Source organism: Eupeodes corollae, chromosome 2, assembly GCF_945859685.1.
Source record: "Eupeodes corollae chromosome 2, idEupCoro1.1, whole genome shotgun sequence".
Classification (NCBI taxonomy): domain Eukaryota; kingdom Metazoa; phylum Arthropoda; class Insecta; order Diptera; family Syrphidae; genus Eupeodes; species Eupeodes corollae.
In genome coordinates, this window is record NC_079148.1 from 147,505,356 (window position 1) to 147,522,159 (window position 16,804).

Below are 16,804 nucleotides of genomic sequence, written 5' to 3' on the forward strand. Positions count from 1 at the left end.
GACGCGTTAGAAGACAACATTGAAGCATTTGCTCGTGAGATACCGGCCGAAATGTTGCAGGAGTGTGCAATAACAGGACTAAGCGAATGGACCAGAGACGCAGTCAAGGTCAATATTTGTATGAAATAATCTCCAAACATTAAATTATAAGGACCGTACTATCGCTCCAAATAAAGATTTTATGCATTTTTGTATTTGTATTTGTTTTTTGTTTTGAAAAACTTTCCTACAGCTTTTAAAAAATCACCCTATAGCACGAAAATTATAGAAGTATCTGGAAATTTAAATCAATACTCTATACATTGCAACTACAAGAAATTTCTTGGAAAATATGAGCTCCCATATTAGAAGTGACAACTATTAAACTAAACAGTTCATAAATATTAAAATTCGACTTTTTCAAACATCATTTGTTAAGGAATTGACACCTTTTCAAAGAAAATAGGAAATAATCTTGTTATTCAAAACATTCTGGAAAATTCTCAATTCTCAATTGATTGGTTAAATCTTAAACTGTGATATTTATCAAAGATCAGTTAAAAGTTGACACTTGCAAAAGGCTGTAAAAAAACAGCAATACGCATCTGAGTCTGACTGGAAGGGACTTATCAGCAGAAGAAGAAACTACCTTAGATCCAAAATTTTGAAAGTGACAGCTGGAAAACCCTTTACATTTCTTGTTCATTCAGAAGATTCTGAAACATTCAAAATTACCAAAATCAAAACAATAGTTTAATCTTAAACTTCGGTATCAATCAACTACCAATTGAAAGTTGACACTTGCAAAAGTAGTGTGGACATAGCCTTGGGCGCATTTACCGCTTAGGCTTCGACGAGTTAAATCGATTAATCTGACTGCAAAAGACTTTTCAGTAGAGGAAGACACTTCTTTAGATCGTAAGCAAATTGTATCCTTTTCAGAAATATTTCCATTTCTAATTCTCCATTCACGATTTAATGTCTTCTGCAAATTTACGAATTTACTTTTTAAGGCTTTGTATCGATTTTGAGTATTGGCTTACGGGTCAGTTATAGCTATCATTGAATTCGGTCCGGAAAAAAATTTGAACCGATATTTCACGGTGTTTCCCTTTAATTAGAAATGAAAATCATATACTGATCGATCGGAAATCACACAAAAAAATTTTGTTGAGAAAAAAAATTTAATTGCATATTTATTTCTCTAAAAATGTATTTTTCTATTTTTCGGACGGAAATTAATTTTCCTGAACAGCTGATGCTTTTATATTTAAAAGTGAAACGAATCATTCCACTGCACTGGTTTGGGTTCCAATTTTACACAAATCCAATGATAGATTTCTGTTAGTAAAAATGTACCGGTGGATTTCAATCAGGACATTTTTTTTATTGACCGAAATTTGTAATGATATGCGATCTGTCAAAAAATTTTAATGTTTGTTTTCAATGATGAAAACCAATGATAGCTTTAACTGACGCCATATCAGTTACTTTCAAATAAAAAAGTTAAAAGGTGCTAATTAATAAGATCCCGATTGCCAATTATGATTATTTTTTATTCAAGAAGTAACAAATAAAACGTTCCTTACAAAATTGCAAACTGCGAACTGTTACTGCAAAATTTTTACCATGGGTTGTTGAAACGTGTATATTTCCATCATTAGCATAGACGTAGTTTTTACTTGTCAAATGTCAATTTTTATATAAAAAAGTTTTTAAAAATTATCGATTTTGAGAAAAAGTGAAAATCATTAATTTATTTAACTTCTGAGACTTCAGAAAAACTGTTTAAAGAATCAGTTAGAAAATTTGTGGTTTGTTACCAATTGTAATTGGTCTTCAAAAGAATTGCGAAGAAACTACAAAAATCCCTTGGTTTTTAACTGTTTTAAAGTAAGAGAATGATAAAAACATATTGCTCCTAAAGTCGAGTTTTTCAATATGATCCGATATTAGGTCCGTTCGCGTACCCTCCTAAAACAGTCCATTTTTACGAAAAAATACGAAATTTAACCAAATCTTGTTCGCGTACTCGAAAATTTCGTAGTTTTTCGTAAAAAAAGCTTTCACGAGAGAGTAAAAGATTTTCCCAACCTACGAATTTTAACCCAAGAAATTTCTTTGGGCTGATTTGTGAAAAGTGTCAAATTTGATAGAAATAAAAATAAATTAAATAAATTGGTCGCTTTTGCTGTCAGTTATAAAATTTAAAAAACAATTCCAAAGAACAGCAACAGTAGAGTAATATTGTTGGAAAAATGTGTTGTTTTCCCGTTCGCTTACTTTTTTGTAGTTTTTTTTTTGTTATAGAAGTTTAAAGCCACTCTTTAAAATATATCTTTATACGAATTTAAGTGCAGAAAGTACGCGAACGGACCTATTATAAAGATCCCAGGGATTTCCCTATTTTCAGGAATATAAACAAAGTTTCTTGCTTTTGCTGTCAGAAATCTGGAGAATGATTCAATTTCTCAAGAATTCAATACTAAAGGATGAAAAGAAATGCAAACCTAATTTGATTGCTAAGTAAAAATTAAATATAAACTGGCCCATTGTTATTATTATTATTTGACAAGATTTTAGTGACCAAAGAAAAAGGCGATATTTTTCAAGGTACAAAAACGCTAACCAAATAAAATCATACATTTTTCAAATCATTGTCAAATTAAAAAACTTTAAAATTTTGTTCTCTTGTTTTATAATTTTAAAAAAATTTTAAAAACGGATTGTTCATTATTTTTTGACGGGTATTTAAATGAATAAACTCACCTCAACTTCACCCATATCAATCACATAAAAATTGTCACCCTCATCACCCTGCTGGATAATGTTCTCACCCATCAAATGTGTAACGGGGAACATTGCGTCGAATATATCGGACCTTTCATTTTCGTCCAAATGTGAGAAGAGGACATTTTTGGCAATAGCCTTTGACAAGGCAGCCATAGTCTTATAGTCTTTTGGTACGACTTTCTTAACATAGCTTGTTGCATCTTCTTCGGTGACTGGTTCAGCTGAAATACCACCACGCCGACGTACTGGTGGTGCTGCAGTTTGTGGCATTGGGCTCAAATCATCACAATCATCGGGACTTGTTGCCTGTTTGGAGGCATCAAGTTTTACCTGTTCCTGTAAATACAAAACATAAAAACAATTTTAAAACAAATGCAAATTTAATTATGGGTGTTTCAAAATAAGTACTTATTACAAGCTTGTCACAATTTTATTTACAACGCTTAAAAAGCTGAAGGAAGTTAATTTAAACAATCTATCGTATCGACTTGTTAAACACGACATGTCTTATAGTACAGGACAACAAGATACGGAAAAGTGTCTTCCTTTGAAAAAATTCTGGCAAGGCTGTATTTTAACGAAGAGCTTAATAATACTCCCTAAAAAGTACTGATTTTCGACCGAAATACAAAATTTAATGGGTTGGCATAATACACCAGGTCCCATTGTTTTTGAACATTGTTCTTAAAATCTATCAACTGTACAAAATAAAGAAAATAGTCAAGATTTTTTTGTTAAGAATCATTTGAGAAACTAAGTGTACTTACAACATTTTTCAAAACTATAGTTTTCGAGTAACTTAAAAAAAGTGTATTTGACCCCCCGCCCTTTTCACCTTCCTTTACGAAATTCAAAGGAATATTAATAAGTTAAAATAAAGCTCTGTTTATTTTTTTTCGAAGTGAATTTCTAATTTTCCTGGACTATAAGTCGTTAAAGAGCCTCTCGTACGTCTCTCACGATTATATCGCAGACGACTTGAATTAACTTATTTCCACTCCATCCAAATAAACAACAAATAAAAACACCATCAGCACACGCATTATTCATAATCAAGTGGTTTGTCCTAATTGGCAAAACAAGATCTTGATTTTGCCAAAAAGGTGGTAAGTGCTTGAAGTTGTTTTTATTTATTTTGCGTAGGTCTCGAAAGTTTTTGGACATCTAGCAACAAGCATTTAACAGTTTTTATTGATTGCATGGAAATTTATCTAGTGGATATTTTTTTTTTAAAGCCTTTTTATTCTGTCATGAACTAAATTATTGATCAATTAAACAGGCTTTTAAGCTTAGCTTATGATGCAACAAAGGTACATTCATTTATACTTGTTTTATTGACTGATTTTGATTTGAAATCAAATTATGTTACCTAAACTGTCAATCAGCTGCGTCAGCGATGAAGTAGGTAAGAGTACAAGTGAAAGAAAAATAAAAACATGATAATTTGTGACATACTCACTCTGTCGTACTCTAGACATATGATTTAATTTAAGGTCGTTATAAGTGTTGACATCTCTAGGCAAAGACTTTCGGAATTATAATTACTTAATAATTTATTGATCCGCAGCAGCTTAGTGCTATAATTAATATGTTTAAAGTGATTTTTTCAAGAGATCAAACTCAATTACATTAACGGTTGTGTTATTTTTCTGTCAAGATACCGAATTATATAATTAATACAAACATTAGCCTTTCAACTTTCTAAAATAAGATTGAAACAATCTTTAAAAAATGTTACCAGTGTGAACAGAACATTAATTCACATTTGACAAGTTTTAAAAACACTAAGAACTGTCACATCACAGAAAATTATGTTGCCAATTTTTAAATTCTTCTTCTTTTTTAAAACAATGGGAGCAAAATCTTAAACTACAATCTTTTGTTAAAGGCTTAGTGTTTAATAAATTAGCAATTTTTGTTCATATATTTAAACATTAACATAAACAAAATTTTGACAATTTGCTAAAAAGAAATAAAATAATTTTTGCCTTTTATTAAAAAGTGTTTATCTGAACACGCCCAATAAATGTCAGTTCCTAAATAAAAAACACAACAAACAAACCTTTTTGAAATGTCAAAAAGCCAGAAGATATTTTGTGATTCGATGTTAAGAGGTATAAGGTAAAAAATTAGCAAAATGATTTTGTATGCTTTCTAACTTGTCTTTAACATTTTTTTTTACATTTAGAAGAACCGATAAGTGTTTCAACTTTTTTTGACCAAGTTTTTTCTAATCGGAAATGCCAAAGAAAACTGTAGGACAACCAAGTACTTTCAGATCTAGGTTGAATTAAGCATTTTATTTATTGACAAAATTGTTTGCTAGTTTCTTGAAATTTTCGTAAGTTATGATTCTAATTTGTCTTGGTGTTGAAAAATACTTTATCCAGCTAATATTAAGGGCTGCGGCTGGATTCACTTCAGCACTCACACAAGCGATCTGATAGGTAGTCTTAGAGCCCGTTCACAAGATTCGATATTTTTACCGTATCGGATATTTTCTCGATTCGGTGTCTTTCGGTGGGAGTGTTCAGACGGTACGGTAATTTTACCTTACACCGTACTCAACCTTACACCGACGACCCACTACGACTATATACTAGCAATAAATTATTCGACAGTAGCCCAGACGAAAAATGACGTACTATCGGGGAAAATATCGAATCGTCTGAACGCGCTGTCTATAAATACATTACCACGATGAGCCGAATCGGTTTTTTTACCGTACGACCGAAAAAGATTTGCAGAGACAAAACCTAATGACTGGATCGACCTAATCGGTAATTTTACCGCATACAGTTAAATGTCGTATCGTCTGAATTTACCCATTCAAATTTTACTGACACTGGCTTATACGGTTAAATCGACGATACCGCAAAACCGCCGATTCGGGATCGTGTGAACGGGTTCTTACAAAGGCAATTGCGTACGCCGACGATCTAATTGCGTACAGAACGTCCCAAAGGTTGAGGTTATTAGAATTCTCTTGCAGCGTGACGAAACGGCTGTTTTACAGCAGTCGCCTGGACCCCATAGTGAAACGGCTGTTTTACAGCAGTCGGCTTGACCTCAGAGTGAAGGTAATTTGCTACATGGCCCACATACGGCCGATGATCGTTTATGGTTGTCCTGTGTGGTACAACGTTGCCCCTTCCCAGTGTTTACGAATCTGTACCGGCTTATATCGAAGAGACGAATCTTCTTACCTGCACTACTATTCCAACTAGGCCCTATACAACGGGGCTCGAATCAACAGAATTGACAATTTCGTGATAGAACTCGTTCGAGGTCACATTGCAAGAGCTATGTCTTCGACCAAAAATTTAATTTTCGGGGCGTTCTACCCGAACGACAAGTATTTTGAAACTGCACGCTTGAGCGACTTCATTCCATCAGAGGCATTCCTCTTTTTAGACAGATGCGGTCTGATACAGGATAGATTGTAAGTTCCGCTAATCTGCCACGTCAGACGACGAACCGTGGATAGGCGACTCCTGTACAATCGGGACGTCATGGCACAAGGCGGAGCAGAGCTCCTTCGGTTCAGTAGGGCTGTGTCCGAACTGATAGGGTAAAGCAGGAGAACCAGTTTTGGTGGCTTCAATCGGCACTTGACTACCGACTTGGTATTCGGGATGGAGTTTTAAGCTTTAGCCGACTTACAATGGATACTGATATTAGTTTTTTTTTTCAAATTTTCTAATAAATACAAAAATAAATAAAATGTAATGAAATTAAAATAGATCTTAGGGCCGAAAGGCATTAATATTAAGTGTTATAATTTAACTTAGAGTGTCCCTATGGGACCAGTAAGTTAGTTGTAAGTTATGGTTAATTTTGTCTAGCTTTAAGATAGGGTTACGATTGAATTAATAAAAATATTTTTTTTTTAAAAAGTGCGTTGGACTGTCATGCGAGAGGTCTTGGGTTAGATCCTTGCCTATGCCATCTAAAGTTTTTTCACGGGTACTGCCTCTTGCGAAGAATTGACAAATTCTCTAAGAGTAATTCTTGTCAGGAAAAGTGCATTTTCAAATTAGCCGTTCGGATTCGGCTTAAAACTGTACGTCCCCTTCATCCCTGACAATAGTAAGTCACTAGGCCCTAGTTGTCAACGAACTGTGGCGCCACCTAATTTATTTATTTTTTTAAATTGTTGAAAGGTATTAGGCTTTTACAGTTTGCAAAATTATCTTTAAAGCTTTCTAACTTACTAAAATGACTTAAACATTTAACTTTTCATTTAGAAGAATCGATAAGCGTTTCAACTTTATTTGACGAAGTTTTTCTAATCGCAAAGGCTAAAGAAAACCCTAGGACAAACAAGAATTTTTCGATCTATGTACATAAGTTAAACTAAGCATTTTATTAAACGACAAAATATATCATAATTTATGATTCTAATTTTTCTTGATGTTGAAAAATGTTTTTTTTTGAGTTTTAAAACTAAATATTGAAAATATGGATTACGGTTTTGAAAAAAACATTAAGAATTTTATTAATGACACTACGTCATAATTGTAAATGACCTCAAAAAGACACATATGTTAATTGTTACTTCGAATAATTACAAAACGTAAGAACTTGAGATGATGAGATTTTTGAGTGAGGTCGGAATTAATTTATAAGGCGTTAAAATCAAGATGGATATCAGTGAAAAGGTCAATTGTGATCAGTGATCACCATTAGAAAAATAACGGAGTCAGGATTTTTGTCTGCAATTCTGTAGCAAATTTTTAAAACTCAACATTTTTGCAGTGAATTTTAACAATTTCAATGTGAAGCGTTCCATTTTAAGTAAGTCTTCTATTACACGATGCCTCACGACTTACATGAGTGCGAAAATGAAAACAGAGGTGAGAAATTGAGATGCAAGCAAAAATTTCCAGTGAGTCTCGGGCAAATTTTTAGAAGACTCATCTTGACGTTTCTTTTTTCTCATATTAGTTGTAGGCTGTTCTTTTTTATTCGATTTTCTTGTTCCTTTGATAAACAACATCGAATATTTTTGAAATCCAGAAAAGTGTGTTACTCCATATTAGAAAATTTTGAAGGAGAGCAAACAAAAAAAAAACAAAAAATTTCAATGGTTAATGTGAACCATTCCCGGTTTGTGGGATTGTAGTATTCGCCTAAATCTAACAGAAGGCATACAAATTTTAGTTTCGGGAAATTTGGAGTTACACACTTGTCTGTTTTCATCGACGATATTTGAATTTGAAAATGTAATTAAAAAATGAGGTTTGGCGTTTGTTCGAAGCTCCCTTGTAATAAAGCTGAACGAACCACGAGTATGTTCACTTCTTTTTTTTTCTCAAAGTCTTAACCCAGAGCCTCTTCTGCTTGTTCACATTCCCAAGCAGTTTTCTTACACAAACCCAGCAATTTCATCACAACAGCCGTGAGTCAACGTGTCATAGGAGACTAATGACATAGTTTGTAGTTGTCAAACATCAAAATATGACAACTTCAAAAGCGATAATTGCCCAAATAGTAAAGATTATTTTAATGGAATTATTTTCTATAATTTTAATACTTGCCCATGTTTCTTAGACCATAAGCTCATGAGGCTTGGTTCTTCTTAATCTCGGAACATGGTTTCTTATATTCAAGACGGACTACATTCCAAAATTAGTATGACTTTGCAGTTTCTGGTTATGTGATACAGCGTATTTTTTAACAATTTCTGTAACCATTTCTGTTTGCAAATCACGATGTAGATCGGTATTTCTTATGTACCAAGGTGCATTAACTATTCCACGATGGACTTTGTTTTGGAATTTTTGGATGATTTCGGTATTTGGAATCCATAGGTCCAAAACAGGCTTTAGTACTTAATTATATAGCATTTTTTTTTTTGGATTGATAAATCAGAGTTGTTACATTTTTCTATATTTCAAGTTTAGTTCTTCTCATTTCTTTTTGATGTGCTCATTCCACTTAAGCTTTCCATCCAAAGTCATTCCAAGGTATCTGGCCGTATTGGCGTAAGAAACAGCTTGATTATTAATAAATATTGGAATACTGTTTATCTTTTTATTTGTAAAGTTTATATGTGAAGATTTTGTTTCATTGAGTTTGATACGCCATTTTTCGGTCCAAGCTCTCACTGTATCGACGGCATTTTGTAGTTTTACTGCTGCCTTAGAGACACATGTGTCGGGTACCAAAATTGCGGTATCATCTACAAAAGTAGCCATTATAGTGTGATTACCAACTGGAATATCCCTTGTGTATAGTAAATACAGGGTAGGACCTATGACATTTCCTTGTGGTACACCGGCTTCTATTTTCTTCAATTCCGAGGATTCTTGATCGTACCTTACCCTAAACAAGCGGTCTGAGATGTACGATTTTAATATTTCAAAGTACTGCCTGGGAAGATCCCTTTGCAGTTTGTACTCAAGTCCCTCATGCCAAACCTTGTCAAAAGCTTGAGCAACATCTAAGAAAATAGCTGAACATACTTGTTTTTCTTCTAATGCTTTTTCTATTACATCCGATATTCTATGAACTTGGTCTATCGTGGAATGTTTATTTCTAAAGCCAAATTGATGGTTTGGGATTAACCTTCTTTCTTCTATGATTTTGCTAAGTCTCTTCAGAAGCAGTTTTTCGTCACTTCTGTAGGAGGTTTATCTTGCTTTGGTATGACACAATTACTTCAGCAATTTTCCGGTGCTTAAGGCATTTATTATATATTGGAGTTTTATGAAGGCTTTTAATGGCATTTCTTTCATAACCTGAGCCGTAATTAGATCGTAACCTGGTGATTTTTTATTTGATAGTTGATGTAAACACATACTTTTTATTTCTTTAAGTCTTACAATTGGTATTTCACTTTCATCTATCTTATCAACAAACTGTAAGCTATTTTCATTCGCAAGATGTTCAGCGAAAAGGTTAACTTTTTCTTTCGGGTTACCGATAGATTTCCCATCTTGAGATTTCAAGGGCGAGTTTTGTAACTACGGTCTTTTCAGGCGCTTGGCTGCTTTCCATAGCAAAAAATCGGTGGAAGCATCAGTCGTTAAATTCCTTAGGAATGTACTGAGTGAATCATTTTTGAATTTGTAAATTTGTTAGTTAATTGACATTAGGTATTTTGGTTGTCACATTTAACTTCTGACTTGATGGAATGCGTTCCTGGTTATAGCAATATACATACGTAGAAAGTCATGAAATAAGAATTATTAGTATTAAAGTGTCTTTAAAGAAGACTTTATAAAAGAATTGATCATTAACGTGTCTTTAAAGAATACTATGAAAGAAATGAGATTGGAAATCACAAATAAGGTACATCCTAATTAAAATACAGGGTCAAGTTTACCACATGTCATAAAATTATGTGGTTCTTGGGATATATATTTTTACTGTACATGGAAAATGTCAAATATAGACAAAATAAGTACCCTTGGCTATTATACGAAATCATTTTTGCAAAATAGAATGAAATTCTATTAAATTTTCTAAATTACTAACCCCACTTTTTTTTTGTTTAAATCAATTTGAATTTACAAACTATAACCAGATGACAAACCTCCCACGTTACGATTTCAGATATGTCTGTTTAGGTACAACAAAATACTATCATCATAGGTACAAACAGGACAATATTAATATGTCCTTTTATATATAGAAGGTATAGTGATGGAAAATTTAATATTCAACCAACACGACGCAACATCAAAAAACAAAAGACCACAAAATTAATGTTGAGTACGGATATTCTGCAGTAGTACCTTGGCATGTACTCGTCGACTCGGATTTGACGCCCGGAATACCTCCCTCAAAATAACAACACCAGCTGAATTCATATATATTGTTGACCTTTTTTGTGTCGTTGGTTTACGAGTTACGAGATAGTTTTATATGCATCAGCAGCAACAGGCGTTTTGACATACCAAAGCATTATAGTGAGATATGTACGTCTATTCTTCTATTTAGCAGCAGTGGACTACGTATAGAAACCGCAAAGGTTATTCCTCTATAAATATACTAAGCTCATGCACGCTTTGCAAAAATATGATTATACATCAATAATTGTATAGGGTGTTTTTACGGATCGCGTAAATGATGATGCAAATATTTGCTTCAAATGTTTTAAGACTTGCTGGTTTGTCGACATAACTTAACGTAATGACTTAACATAGCCCAATAATAAACAACCGATAGCCATTAGTTCGCTCTAAGGAGGAGATAGTTAACAAGATCATATCTGGATGACATGTTGAACCTGACGCGACGTAACGTAGCGTAAAGTAACGTTGCGTAAGGGGACTTAACGTCATGTAACGTAACGTCATCGAAACAAAAAACCATCACTTCGAAAGAATAAGGACCGATGACGTCTCCAGCGGTAAACCGTAACAAATAGTCGATTAAATGGTTATTCATTAATAGCTTAAGGAATTTTGCTTATTGACAAATCCATTAAACTAGAAATAAGCTTCAATACCGTGAAATGGACCAAGTCCTCTATGAACTTCGCGAAGAAATTTATTTTGTATGAAGCAAATTCTTCAGAAATTAGAAATGTGTTGAAATGGCCAAACCTTCTAAACAGAAATGTCTACACAATTTGACATTTCCAACTGTCAAACCATCGAGATTTCATGCAACTTAAAAAAACACCCTTTACTTATAAAAAAACATGAATTTGTTTACATAGGGTGATGTTTGAACATTCCCACAATTTTATATACATACATTTAAATCATATCCTGCTGTCGTTTTGTTGTTCTTTTACAATGCATATTTTAAACAAAGGATTTTCAATTTAAAACATAAAATTTTATCTATCGAGTTTTGACGCCATCTTACATTCAACTCACTCGTATAATGGAGAGAATTTAATTGCATTCGAAATGCGTGTTTACACATGGAATGCAATTTATTGTTGGTTATTTAGGTTTTTGGTTGGAAAGTCATACTCGTGTGACCTTTAACTGCATACCTCTACTAATAACATTCAAAAAGTACGCTCTTCGAGGGGCATTTTGTTTACCAAAGGTTGTTACGAGTTTATCGCATGTTTCAAGGATTCACTTCTTAAAGGCTAAGGTGGTATAAAGCATCTCTTTTAAAGGAATAAGTTTTCGTTTTTTTCGCATGCTTTGATCCTTTTTACGTCATCATGAGTCTCATATATAAATGAATTTATATAAAGTTGGATATTGCAGACGAAGAAATAAGGAAGGACTAAAATAATTTCATTAGCATACTGTCAGCTGTTGTAGTTTATTAAATGTTTCACATGCAATCAGGGTGCTTCATTTCTTCATTTCTTCAAAACGGCATATCTGTAGTATACACATATTTGTTCCCCGGACTGACGTAGAGAGAACGGGTCTTATAAATTTTGTATCCTTCTTTTTGAAGAAGAAAAAGTGCAAAATTAAAAATGCACAATTTCAATTTAAGTTTTATTTTATTCATTTCTTGAGGATGAAGAAAGCTAAAAAGAAAATTGTAATTAAGTACTCGTATTTTTGAAGTAATTAAAAATATTTTATAAATGTGAAGATGTTTTTATGGTTCTTTTGTAAGCCCCGGAAATCTCAAGTTATTCTTAAAAACTGTTTTTTGATTTTTCATTTCATTTAGGTATAAAGAATTTTTAACTTTTCTTTAGTTTTTATTTTACAATTTAGAATTTCGTAAGGTTTTAGAAAGTGGAACTTCTAACCTGTGAGCAAATAGGTGCCTTTAACCTTAACCCGCGCGCCGTTACATTAGTGCGCATGTTGAACTATCGGTTTTTCTAATAAGAACTTGACAACTTGGAATTTAATTTGTGAACACACCCTTTCACTAATCATCGAATTGTCATCGTCAATTTATTTACTAAAGTCAACATTTTCATCAAAAAAAGAGTGACTCAAGAATTAAACCCGTTAAACAATTAGAAGTCATGTAGGCTCTACTATTGGGCAATTTGTTAAGTCCTTATTGGAAAATAATTAACCGTTTGACGTCTGTCTGTCAGTGCATTTTGTTTGAAATTTGATACCACAAAATTCTTTTCCTGTGGTAATCAATTTTCTACCAGAAAAAACATTGTACGTGCGAAGCTCTGCTTTTATGTCTAAATGTGAAGAAATCGGATATCGAATTGTTTTGTAGGTCTATGGCGGCAGTGCTTTATCGCTACTACAGGATACCAAGCAAAAACATAAGCCCAAGAAGGTTGAGAACCATCAATTCGAGGATTCGTCTTTGGACGAAGACTATGCGTTATAAAAAAACTCTTGCCAAGAAAAATTGGATGTTACCCAACGATCTATTTCTAAGTGTCTCCGTGTCATTAAAAAGGCCGAAAATGGGTCCCGAACGAATGAAACGACAAGTAGATCGACAGAAATGCTAAAAAACGTGCATAGGATTTGACAGGTGATCAAAAGGGGAAAACCCACAAAATATTAATATTTTCCTCAGTACCAAATCGCTTAGGACGAAAGACAATAATGTGCGTTTAGTGAGATCAGCAGGGTATTCTTTACTGTATGAAAAAATGAAACCTGTGGTGAAACTGTTAACCGCAACTGAAAACCGTGCTCTAAAGTCCCAATTTATCAAGACTTTATAATTCCTAAACTTTCAACATAAATTCCAAATTACTGTTGTATAAGACTATGGTACTACGACTTATCACATACACAGGATGGCTTAGAATACGACGCACAATGGTTCGCTTTGTATGGGAGACCGGAAAGAAGTCTGTTTAATCCGAACGGTTCAACAGATTTAAATGAAATTTGACAAACATGTTTAGTTTAAATTAGTCTTATACATATTTGGTTGAAAAAAAAAATAAATAATTAGAAACAAAGTAACTGACATTTTTGTAAATTTTAAGGGTTTTGATATTTGTATGGGAGAGCGGAAAAAAGTCTGTAAATTCTAAACTATTAAGGATGTATACTATAAAATTAAATAAATAAATAAATACATACAAAAAATAAATAAAAAACAATTATGAAGTAGTAATTTTATAATGCTAAAATGAGGTTTTTGGCGTCTGCGCTAAAGTAGTTTGGAAGTATTTTTTGTTTGCCTGTTTGTTATTATTGGACATCTTCATTCGTAGCAATCCTTATAATCCTTATGTTAGCATTCTTGGGCTTCTTCGGAGAGCGATCCAACAGGAAATACACATATTTTAATTATTTCTTCTCCATGGATCAAAACCTTATGTGCGGTTGCTGATATATTGTACCATTTATATTTCTGAACAAACAGTTCAGCAATTTCCCACATGAAAGCAGCATTTTTTTTAAATCTAACTTTTCATTCGACGTTATTACTTCAAGGATAATAGCAAAACGCAAAAGTAGGGATTCACTAACTCCAGTGATTTCTGAAGTCATGGTTGGATTTGCAAAAAATCTTCTGGAGGTGTTGCCGTCATTACTTGGCCCTGTACCTTGTTTTACAAGTTCGACAATGATGCCCTGTTTTTTACGAAACTCATGCTGAATTTTCTTTTTCTGAGCATCTCTTATATGGAGGGTCTCATTGTTGGATATTCATGCTTTAAATAGCAAATTGTAGGCAACATGGAGGATACAGTCCATAAATTTGTATCCGAGCGTGAAGAGGAGACATTCCCATTTTCAAAGCTTCCCTCTTTACAGCTTTAATTTTTATATTTGTCAGGTTATTCATTTTAGAAGTTGTAGTTCCACATATGAAATAGGAAGAAGCTGCAGGAGTTTCTTTTACAGATAGGACTATCCCTAATCTTTTTCTTAATTTTGAATTAAGTTTTATCATATAATTCAAAATATAATACAACTATATTATTTTTCGTTGAAAATTGAAAAATTTTCCAGGGAAAATACGGTTCGCGATTTGAGTAAAATTATTTTTCAACTTTGAGGGCTTGTAAATCAGAACATACAATATATATGTTAAAAAATACTTTTAAATCATACGCTCCGGTTATCTAAGAGTACTTAAACATAAAGTTTAAAAGGATAGATATGACTTTTTCAAAAGACTTTTTTCCGCTCTCGTACCACTGTTCGACATCCGTAGCCTTTAAGTGACAAACTATAAAATATGATGAACGAGCTGATTTTTACCAACGAATCGTCAAAAATTTTCGAAAACAACTTGGAGAAACTCCTGATTATTTTTTTAGAACTAGATCTTTTCCACTAATACTTTGAATAAATTTTATTTTGCTTTATTTAAAAAACATGTACTTTTCGACTTAAAAAACAGCGGGCTTGCGTTTATACATCTGCTAAAATCTTTGGAATGTTAGGTGAAACTATTTTTTGATCAAAAACCAAAAGTGTGACACATTTTTTAAACTATTTTTTTTTGTTTTAATTCAACACACTTTTTTTGGTAAATTAAGGAAGTTATCATTATCAAAGTCGGGGGAAATTCGTGAAGCTATTATCTCTTAAAAAGTAGTTCAATATTTTGTTCATAAATTCTTTTTATATTTAATTTAATGAAAATAAATCGTATTTTATTTTATTACAATGTTTTGAAGGAATTTTGGATTTTGCTGTAATAAAATAAATGTCGTACAGGAATGTTATTTCTTTTAAATCAACCAAAGCTTTGATAAAATAGTTTCTAACAGGTATTTTATTTCTTTTAAATCACTCTAAGATTTATCCCAAGCCACTTACAATTGAATCATTGTGTAGAGTGTCAAATCATAACTATTGACAAAATCAACATTCTTTAAGAATTAAAAGTATGTCTTCATCTAAATTGGATGGCGCAACAGTCCGTTGAATACTAGGGTCCAGTGATTTACAAATCTCAACTAATCCTGTATGCGAATACTCGTCAGGGATGGAGAGGACCTACAGTTGTTAAGCCGAATCCGAACGACTATTTGAGAAAGCTCTATTCATGACAAGAATTACTCTTGGAGGAGTCAATTCTTCGAAACAGGCAGTACCCTTGAATAAATCTTTACATCGCACATGCAGGGATTACATGTTAACCATCACGCCACTTGTACCACCTTAATAGTTTTTAAAAATGTCCGTTACAACAAAAATAGTTCACTATTACCTTTTTTGTGCTAACCAAACTAATTCTAAAATTGTAATTAAGTACTCATACTTTTGAAGTAATCTAGAAGATGTTATATAACATTGTAACGGTTTTTGTAATTGTCTTCATTTTGGTACCACATGATAAAATTCACCGGTTGATCCCGACAAACTATTAATTTCTTTCTTAAACCAATTCGCTTCGCATCGAAGACGATGCTGATGTGCGCTTAGTAGTGGGATCACGACGTTAAAATGTAAAGTTTACTATGGGATGTTTAAATCTGTTAAAATTGTAAACTCCAATTGCTACTACATACAACTAATGGATTTTGAACATGTTGTGCGTGAAAAAAGCACTGATTTATTAAGATTCTTTAATCCTGGCGATCTCAAGGCAACCTAGCCTGAGATTTTTCCCAATCGTTTTTAAAGAACCCTTAAGTTTAAATACGCTACTGATTGTCCTACAAGAAGTTTAGATGTGAGTATATACAAAGTCTCAGTAATTTTCGTAAGATTTGTTGCGGTAAATTTTACCACAAAAAGTTTTACCTTCCTTGTTGTAAACCCCCCTTAACGAATTCTTACTGCGGCCCCAAAATTCTAGAAGAGTTTAGTAGAAACCTGGACCATCAGCCAGTGACCTGCTCTCCTAGCATTTTGGGAAAGCAAATTTAACAGGTAACACCAAGAAACTGTGCGACGGTTGACCCGCATATTGGTTGAACAAGATCATCAAGGCATGAAGACGATACCCATGCCCAACAATGTGTGTAGGGAAGTCACATAAACTTTAACTTAGTATGGCCGAGGGCCCTTCATAAAGTATTAACGATAGAAAAATCACTCCAAGAATATCTTTTATTTTAATTATAGGCTTGGCTACCGACTTCCTTCAACACGACATAAGTAGTTTTTCCTTAACCAAAATCTAGCGCGTGTAGGTTCTCGGTAATGCGAATGGGTTCGAAAGTGAAGAGCTGAACTCACTTATTGAGCTACTG

General features: G+C 33.1%; 1 protein-coding gene across 5 annotated transcripts in view; it reads right to left on the reverse strand.

Moving 5' to 3' along the window:
• Nucleotides 1-16,804, reverse strand: part of LOC129948516 (cAMP-dependent protein kinase type I regulatory subunit) — a 180,256-nt gene that overhangs the window by 11,106 nt on the left and 152,346 nt on the right. For all 5 annotated transcript variants that reach the window (XM_056059550.1, XM_056059549.1, XM_056059553.1 and 2 more), the window contains exon 2: nt 2,749-3,108. In XM_056059550.1, the coding sequence (XP_055915525.1) occupies nt 2,749-3,108 (360 nt within the window). The remainder of the gene's footprint in view (nt 1-2,748; nt 3,109-16,804) is intronic.